The 9942-nt window shown below is 45.1% G+C and overlaps 1 protein-coding gene across 1 annotated transcript in view; it reads right to left on the bottom strand.

The window, feature by feature from the left end:
- Window positions 1-9942, bottom strand: part of HTR6 (5-hydroxytryptamine receptor 6) — a 16112-nt gene extending 6170 nt beyond the window's left edge. The window contains exon 1 of the mRNA XM_081954678.1: window positions 9071-9942. Within this exon, the coding sequence (XP_081810804.1) occupies window positions 9071-9811 (741 nt within the window). The 5' untranslated portion in view covers window positions 9812-9942. The remainder of the gene's footprint in view (window positions 1-9070) is intronic.

Below are 9942 nucleotides of genomic sequence, written 5' to 3' on the forward strand. Positions count from 1 at the left end.
AAGCATCCTGGTCTTCCATAACACCTCAGCAGTGCCACAGGCTGATAGCTTCCATGCCACGCCGCATTGAGGCAGTAATTGCTGCAAAAGGGGCCCAAACCAAGTACTGAGTACATATGCATGCTTATACTTTTCAGAGGTCCGATATTGTTCTATATACAATCCTTGTTTTATTGATTGCATGTAATATTCTAATTTTCTGAGATGGTGGATTTGGGGTTTTCATGAGCTGTAAGCCATAATCATCACAATGATGACAAATCAAGGCTTGAACTATCTTGCTTTGCACGTAATGAGTCTTATCTCATATGTTAGTTTCACGTTTTAAGTTGCATTACTGGAACAAATGAACTTTTGCACGATATTCTAATTTTTCAAGTTTCACCTGTATTCTCCAAGGTACCTGAGGGTAGAACAAGAAGCAATGGGTGGAAACTAATCAAGGAGAGAAGCAACTTAGAACTAAGAAGAAATTTCCTGATAGTGAGAACAATTAATCAGTGGGACAGCTTGCCTCCAGAAGTTGTGAATGCCCCAACACTGGAAGTCTTTAAGAAGATGTTGGAAATCCATTTGTCTGAAACGGTATAGGGTTTCCTGCCTAGGCAGGGGGTTGGACTAGAAGACCTCCAAGGTCCCTTCCAACTCTGCTATTGTATTGTATTGAACCTCCCCCCCCACTTTTCTGCCACCCATTTTTACCCAGCTCAAGCAAACTTCTTTTTTTTACAGCGCCTTGTTTCCAAATCTGGGAAGCATTTCCAGTTCATTTCAATCCCCTCCACCCCCCACCCCCCAAAATGAGGTGCTTTCTCCCTTTTTTTTCCTTGGCCCGAGAGGGGGGGGAAGGATCCCCTCCTCTGCCAATGGAACACAAGAGAGAATTCTTCTTTGCTTCTTCTTGAATTTATTTCCTTTTTTAATGTTGGTAAAAGAATGCCCAGCCTTGAAGCGTTTCTGACAACACATTTTTAATCCCACCAGCATATTCCCACCCCGCCAGCAAATTCAATTGTAATTTTTCCACCTTGCAACAAATTCGGCTTCGTTGAAGAGAGCTCACCCCAAATGATTTTGATTTCTCCCCTACCTTTCTATGGTTTCTAAATTCCCCCGCCAAAAAAATATTAGAATTCGTTTATTAGAATAGAATAGAAAACAGAACAGAACAGAATATAGAATAGAATAGGAATAGAACAGAACATAGAATAGACCAGAACAGAATATAGAATAGAATAGGAATAGAACAGAATATAGAATAGAATAGCAATAGAATGTAGAGTAGAATAGAATAGAACAGAATAGAGAATAGAATATAGAATAGAATATAAAATAGAATATAAAATAGAATAGAATAGAATAGAATAGAATATAGAGTAGAATAGAACAGAATAGAGAATAGAATAAATAGAATAGAGAATAGAACAGAATATAGAGTAGAATAGAACAGAATAGAATAGAGAATAGAATATAGAATAGAATAGAATATAGAGTAGAATAGAATAGAACAGAATAGAATAGAGAATAGAGAATAGAATAGAATATAGAGTAGAGTAGAATAGAATAGACCAGAACAGAATATAGAATAGAATAGAATATAGAATAGAATATAAAGCAGAATAGAATATAGAATAGAATAGAATAGAATAGAACAACAGAATAAAATATAAAACAGATCAGAATATAGAATAGAATATAAAGCAGAATAGAATATAGAATAGAATAGAATAGAATAGAACAACAGAATAAAATATAAAACAGATCAGAATATAAAATAGAATAGAGTAGAATAGAATAGAATTCTTTATGAGCCATGTGTGACTGGACACACAAGGAATTTGTCTTTGGTTCTTTTTATTAGCTTTTTATAATATGGTGTCTATATCTGAATGCATTTAAAATGTTCCTTTTACACACTGCCCGGGGTTGAATGGCACAAGACGGGCAGGCATGTAAAACTGATAATTAAAATCTTTCCTGAGTCTGCTAGGGTTTTTCCAAGTTCATATGTTAAAAATAAACAAGCAGCAGATTGCTGTAAAAAGCTGCATGTATCAGACTTCAATTTACCAAAAAAAGAAATAATTTAAGACATTTATTTGCTTCCTCGCCCCTACTGATAACTTGGAAAATTGGAGTCAGTCTCTCTATTTTTCTCAAAAAAACAAGGGAATTCCAAGCCAAAAATCAGCAAATGGTGATTTGCATTGACTAAGAACGAGGGGAAGTAAGATTTCTTTAAAAACCCAATTTTAGCATTGAAACGCAATCACAATTATGTTCCATTTTCTTCTTCCACTGGCTATGGAGTCAATTAGAGGCAATTATTGCCAAGTTAAATTACTCGGCGCTTATGATCCTTTACTGCCACCTCAAATTAGAAATGAGGTCTAATTCTTTTTTAAAAAATAAAATCTTAATTTCTAAAATTCTAAGAAAGGCAGGCATCGCTCTTGACATGCATTAGATCCAGGAATTGCAAGAACGGAATTTAAAGGTTGGAGGATTTGAACTATTTCCACCTTTGGTTGAATTTGTATAAATTACGGATTAACTTATTATTTAGAGAGCAATAGGGCACCATGTGCTATTCCATTTTGCCCCCCAACTCTTCTAATAGATGATCTTGCGATAGTTATTTGGAAATTGACAAGAGTTTGCAGTTAAATATAACAGAATGACAGAGTTGGAAGGGACCTTGGAGGTCTTCTAGCCCAACCCCCTGCTTAGGTTGGAAATCCTATACCACTTCAGACAAATGGCTATCCAACATCTTCTTAAAGACTTCCAGTGTTGGGGCATTCACAACTTCTGGAGGCAACTTCTGTTCCACTGATTAATTGTTCTAACTGTCAGGAAATTTCTCCTTAGTTCTAGGTTGCTTCTCTCCTTGATTAGTTTCCACCCATTGCTTCTTGTTCTACACTCAGGTGCCTTGGAGAATAGCTTGACTCTCTCTTCTTTGTGGCAACCCCTGAGATATTGGAACACTGCTATCATGTCTCCCCTAGTCCTTCTTTCTCTTAAGCTAAACATACCCAGTTCCTGCAACCGTTCTTCATATGTTTTAGTCTCCAGTCCCCTAATCCTCTTTGTTGCTCTTCTCTGCACTCTTTCTAGAATTTCCACATCTTTTTTACATCGTGGCGACCAGAACTGAATGCAGTATTCCAAGTGTGGCCTTACCAAGGCATTATAAAGTGGTACTAACACTTCACGGGATCTTGATTCTATCCCTCTGTTGATGCAGCCTAGGACTGTGTTGGCTTTTTTGGCAGCTGCTGCACACTGCTGGCTCATATTTAAATGGTTGTCCACTAGGACTCCAAGATCCCTTTCACAGTTACTACTGTTGAGCAAGCTGCCACCTATACTGTCCCTGTGCATTTCGTTTTTGTTGCCTAAATGTAGAACCTTACTCTTTTCCCCATTGAATTTCATTTTATTAGATAGTGCCCAATGTTCAAGTTTGTCAAGATCCTTCTGTATCTTAAGCCTGTCTTCAAGTGTGGCCTTACCAAGGCATTATAAAGTGGTATTAATACACCCTAATATAATATACCTAATATACCTAAAAGAATTCCAGTACTTTTCTAGTTCTCCCTCTCCATCCTGGTTTACATATGGGACTGAACCATAGTTTAATCCTCATTTAATAAGCCCTAATTAGCTAAACTCACATGTGCTATAAACTCTGGTTTATAAACCACCATGCTGAATTCCAGATGCTAAACCAGTGACATTAAGGCTTAATAGAGTAAGACAAATTAACCGGTTAAATCTAAAGTTCATTCGAGCTTATTTTGTGTAAACATTGGAGGAATTATAGTGTAAATCTTCCGGGGTTAAATAGGCAGATTTTTAATTTATTTCTTTAAGCGCTGGATAGTGGTTGAGAAGTTCCTATTTTTTTAAATGTACATCTTTGTGTCCGGCGGGGGGTGGAATAAATAGGCTTGTGTGGCTTAAAGATTTGGACATCAGACCTGGAAATAAAAGAGAGTTTAAAACTACCGAAATAACATAAGAACCAGCTGGAAAATGTTGTCATTGGAAGAGAACATCAAAAGAAACGGCAGAGAAATGTAAGTTATAATTTATTACCTTGGAAGTATTTATACCTTTTCGTCTGAGATGCTCTCAGGGACAGTACGGTTAGACCGCATGTTAGCGTTACGCCACCCAGGCCCCCGTGTGAAGTTAGCTTTCCCCCCCGCCATGAGGACTAGAAACTTAGTCCGGTGTTTTGTTTTCAGCCCTTAATAATTTAGAAGGGAGATTTTTTTAGGCAAGCCGGATTCCTTTTCCGGATTTATGCTTTGCCGCAGCCCTGGTGTCTTTGCCTTCTTAAACAAGCTGCTTGGTGACTAAACGATATTAGCTAATTACGTTTCATTTGCCGGGAACATTTGTCTTTCTCTCTCTCTCTCTCCCCCCCCTCCCTCCCCCTCACAGGGAGAGCTCCAGAGTCTTCCCATGCCAAGAGAAAAATAAGATTATGTTATTCATCCAAGCCGGCTCCAGTGGCCCACTCTCCTTCCAAGCCAAAAATCCTGCTGGCGTATTTAATTTCCCACCAGCTTAAGTGCCTACTGAACTCTGCAAAAAAAGGTTTAATTAGATTTTTTTTTCCCCCAGAAAGACTTGGTTGAACTGCCCCAAAGCAAAAGAGCTTCCACGCACCCTTCTAAACCTGGTCTCTGGAGTTCTTCTCTTTTGCCAGGGTTAGAAGAGGGGCAGGAGGTGGTCTTGATGGCTGTCCATCAACCCTGTGAGACCTTTCCTGGGGGGGGGGTGTCTGTCCGAGAGGGTCTCTCTGGTGATGCTGGGCTTTGTCCTGGTTGGCAGGGAGGGAAGGATGAGGCTTGTAGCCAGGCCAGGAGTGGGTTGCTGTCGGTCTTACTGCCAGTTCGGTTTGCGCTCGCCGCACATTGCTTGTGCATGCATGCGCAATTGCCTGTTAATTGCCTGCATGCGCAGAACATTATAAAATGAGTCAAAAACATGCCGGCAACGGCATGGGTGATTGGGGAAACGGTTCGGGGGTATGGCCAGCCAGCTGACCCTACTGGTTTGGCGACCCACTCCCAATGTCCGCTACCAGTTCGCCCGAACTGGTGCGAACCGGTAGCAATCCACCTCTGAAACCAGGCATGCTTGGAAAATGCCAAGGATAGTGCTGTGGCCCGCCAGCGGCCAGCGGAGCTGGTGGCACACTCAGACAGTGAGGAGGTTGGGGAGGAAGATGGGCCAGTCCTGGAGTCTGGGGAAGGCTCTGGTGAGGGCTCTGTGTCGGAGGCAGAGATGGGGCCAGAGTCGTATGCCAGTTATCAGCTGCCTTCAGAGTCGGAGATCAGTGAGGCAGAAGAACAGCTGGAGCCTGTTCCCAGTGTGCGCATGCACAGAGTTGCCAGACGAAGGGAACAGCTAAAGAACAGGGGTCAACTTGGGAGTAAGGCCACAGGTGGACGATGAACGGCCCCTCCCAGAGGGAATAAAAGAGGAGCAAAAGGGGAGTGGAGCTTGCAGGAGGCCATTCGTTCATCCTTGCATCCTTGCCAAGTATTGCGGCGTCTGAAAGATCTCGGCCTGGCCACTCTCCAAGCCTGATCAAGGTCGCTAATTGCAAACTCTCTTGAAAGACGGTGGGAGAGGAAAGAGTTTGCTGGAGAGGAATTCACTCTCAATTAAATAAAAGGGACGAGGACTCGTCTTCGTGCCGCTGGGGAAGCCTCGGTCAGGACAAATAGGCTAAAATCCAACTTTTCTGGGTGTAAATTGGATTCTTGGGAATGGCAGAATCCTTGAGACGTGGCAAGGCGCTCCTGACCTCGAATTTGGCACCTTCTGTAGCTGGGCGCAACTGTGGGCATTAGTTCGAGAATCTGGGAATCGCCTTAATGATCCCCTATCTGGACTGGGCCAGCCTCGTTGTCTACAAAACTCCATTTCATCCATTTTTTACAGTGAACTTTTCCTTGGTGGTTTTGCCACATCGGGTAGCAAAGCAGTTGCCCTCTCTTGCGCCGTCTCCCCACCACCCCTTATGACGGGCAGGTAGACTGGCCCTTGACAGGGAGGCTCTGCACCCAACTAGGACCCAAATTCAGTTCTTAATGTAGCTTTAATTCCTTGGCTGCATCGGGGAAGCAATTAAAAGTCACTCTGTGCTTCCTCCCGAGCTGAGCAGTTGCTCCCTGCCTACTCACACATGGTACAAGGTGGTGGGTGGATTAACCGGGGAGAGGAAAACAGGGCTGGCGCTGATTATTTTCCCCCCTCTTCTTCCAAGGAACAGTTCATCTCCACCTCTGCTTATGTTATTTTGAGAATTGAAGATAGAGGACAAGAGAGTGAAAGGGGACCAGACAAGAGGCCAAGGCCATCAATACAATACCGTGTGCTATTCCATTTCCCTCCCCAACTCTTCTAATAGATGTTGCACTATGATGATCTTGCGATAGTTATTTGGAAAGTGACAGGAGTTTGCAGTAAAATATAACAGAATGACAGAGTTGGAAGGGACCTTGGAGGTCTTCTAGTCCAACCCCCTGCCTAGGCAGGAAACCCTATACCATTTCAGACAAATGGCTATCCAACATCTTCTTAAAGACTTCCAGTGTTGGGGCATTCACAACTTCTGGAGGCAACTTCTGTTCCACTGATTTAATTGTTCTAACTGTCAGGAAGTTTCTCCTCAGTTCTAAGTTGCTTCTCTCCTTGATTAGTTTCCACCCATTGCTTCTTGTTCTACCCTCAGGTGCCTTGGAGAATAGTTTGACTCCCTCTTCTTTGTGGCAACCCCTGAAATATTGGAACAATGCTATCATGTCTCCCCTAGTCCTTCTTTCTATTAAACTAGACACACCCAGTTCCTGCAACCGTTCTTCATATGTTTTAGCCTCCAGTCCCCTAATCCTCTTTGTTGCTCTTCTCTGCACTCTTTCCAGAGTCTCCACATCTTTTCTACATCGTGGCGACCAAAACTGAATGCAGTTTCAAACCAGCCCCTTCCCCAAACTCCAAAATTAGACCCCTTTTCAATATGGATTTTCAGCTGCAAAGATCTGACTCTTCCTTCTGATAGTCAAGGAGGGGAAAATTATGCAGGAACTAAGCAGTTCCCCCCCCGCCTCAAGGCTTTAGCACCTCTGTAATTATCAGTGAAATGGAGCTTCTCTAGACAGGGGCAGGCTACCTTAAGGCCAGCGTTTTGGAAATTTCAGTTCCATTTTTGGGAGGCGTGAGCCTGATAGCGTGCATGGTCTCGGCGGCTGAGCTTGTCATCTTCGGATCAGGAAATATAAATCCAGAAAGAGTTTAGACACTGGACTTCATTCGAGATGGACAAGTGTCACTCAGTCTTGATCTACTGAATGGGAGGCCAAATGTTCCCACATCATAGTGCTGCCCTCTTGTGGCCACCCAGAGATTTGTGCTTCTGCCTTAAAAAAAGGATATAAAACTGCTTTATGCATTTCCAAGCTCAATCAGGTGAATGCAATGAAGTTATGGTCGATATCTTGTCTGCAGGCTGGGCATTTTCAAAGAGAAGCATCTGATTTTTAGAAATTAGGGGACCATGCCTTGACTTCTCCCTAACCTTTTCCATCTAACTGGGGGGCGGTGTGTGTGTGTGTTACTGTCTCTTCCAAAATAGATGCAGCCTCTTTCTTCAGCACACCTGGGATGCTTAATTTGTGGAGGGGCCACAGCTGGCATCCCCCACCTCCAAGTTCCCCCTTGGGGAGAAGCTGATCACTCTGTGTCCCTAGCATCAGAGCCTCTCGGCTGGACCTGTCTTTAGATCGGGGTTTTTAGATTCGAGTAACAGAGTTGGAAGGGACCTTGTAGGTCATCTAGTCCAACCCCCTACCCAAGCAAGAGACCATACACCATTTCTGACCAATGGCAGTCTGGTTTCTTCTTGAAAGCTTCCCGTGATGAAGCTCCCACAACTTCCGAAGGCAACTTCTGTTCCATGGGTTGATTGTTCTCCCTGCCAGGAAATTCCTCCTTATTTCTCTCCTTGGTCAGTTTCCATCCATTATTCCTTCTCTGGCCTTCAAGTGCTTTGGAAAAGAGCTTGACCCCCTCCTCCTCTCTGTGGCAGCCCCTCAAATATTGGAAGGCTGCTCTCCTGTCTCCCCTGATCCTTCTCTTCACTAGACTAGCCAGGCCCAGTTCCTGCAACCGTTCATCCTATGTTTTAGTCTCCAGTCCCTTCATTCTCCTCGTTGCTCTTCTCTGCGCTCTTTCCAGAGTCTCAACATGGAGCAGGAGGGACTCACACAGGGGGTATCCCACTCTCTGATGCATTGCACTGCACTAATAGCAGGGCTTAAATTAGAAGGTGAAATTCATTCCCAGAACGCGGACTCACGCAGAGACCAGTGGCTTTCCAGAAAGTGGATGTGCAAGCTGTTGAATTTGGGATGAAATCAATGGCTTCCAAATTAATACAGCCCCCCCCCACCTCTCTTAAGAAAAGTTTCATTTGCAACCCTTGTTCAAATTGCACCAAAATTCCATTTTTCATTTCCCTCTTCTTCTTCTTTTTTGCCCAGTTCCCCTTCGATTCAGTGCACGAGAAACGGCTTTCAGCTCTCTTATTTTTCTTAAAACGAGGAGCAAACCTTGATTTGATGCTCATTTACAGACTTTGCCGTCTCGCAGTTCTGTTGGCTTACAACATGCCCCTGAGCAGCTTGCTCTCCCAAATCCAAAATACACCATTAGAGAAATTTGAAAGTTTGTTGAAAATGGGGGAGAAACGGAAACCTTTTGGGCAGCAGGATGAAAACTCTTTTGGAGGCAGAGGGAGAGACACGGGCCCGAGTTAATCTAATTAACTCCGGGCCCGTGCGGCCTCCGCAGTGCTAACGGTACCCATGCCTAGCAAGGGAAGGAAGATTTGGGAACTACCACCGTCTCTCTGAGCATGCACAGAGTTCATTCATCCCTCTGGAGCAATCCCACGATGTGTTAATTCCCCAGGATAAAGGTCATTAAAAACCAGCCCATTTCCCCTCCCGGGAATAACACCGTTCTGGACCGCTGTTGCTGTTACCTGTTGCGTTTGTTCGCCGAGGGGCTTGTTGGTGAGAGATGCCACCTGGAGAGCCTGTTTCCTGGCGGCCAGCAGGATCCGGCAGTAGGTGAACAAGATGGCCACCGAGGGGAGGAAGAAGGTCAGGACGGAGGCGATGAGGGCGTAAGGCAAGCTGACCAGCAGGCGGCACTGCTCCTCTTCCAGCTGCAGGGTGGCGTTGAGCGGGTGGCGGTCAAAGTCCATCTTGTGCCAGCCCATTTTGATGGGCAGGAAAGACACCAAGGCCGCCAGCGTCCAGGTGGCCAGAATGAGCCAGAAGGCCCGGACGGAGGTCATCCGCAGCTTGTACTTGAGCGGGGAGATGATGAGCAGGTAACGGTCCAGGCTGATGACGCACAGGTTGAGGATGGAGGCACTGGTGCACATGACGTCGAAGGAGAACCAGACGGCGCAGAAGGCGCCGTCCAGCACCCAGCGCCCGTAGAGCTGGTTCAGCATGGCCGGGGGCATGACCACCAGGCCCACCATCAGGTCGGAGAGGAAGAGAGACACCAGGAAGAAGTTGGAGGTGTTGCGCAGGAAACGCTGGCTGAAGATGAGGAGGATGAGGGTGAAGTTGCCAACCATGGTCAGCAGGATGACGAAGCAGAGGAAGGCGGCCGTCCAGGCACTGCCACGCAGCCGAGGGTCCTGCCCGATCAGGCTGGCGTTGAGGCTGCCCGGCTGCCCGTCCATGGGGGGGAGTAGTGCCCTTGGCATAGGGAAGACTGGACGCCGGGCTGAGTGGTCACGCTCTCTCTCTCTCTCTCTTTCTCTCTCCCTCTCTCTTTCTCTCTTTCTCTCTCCCTCTCTCTTTCTCACTCCCTCTGTCTTTCTCTCTCCCTCTCTCT

The sequence above is a fragment of the Natrix helvetica genome, assembly GCF_964273705.1.
Source record: "Natrix helvetica genome assembly, chromosome: 5".
Taxonomy (NCBI): Eukaryota; Metazoa; Chordata; class Lepidosauria; order Squamata; family Natricidae; genus Natrix; species Natrix helvetica.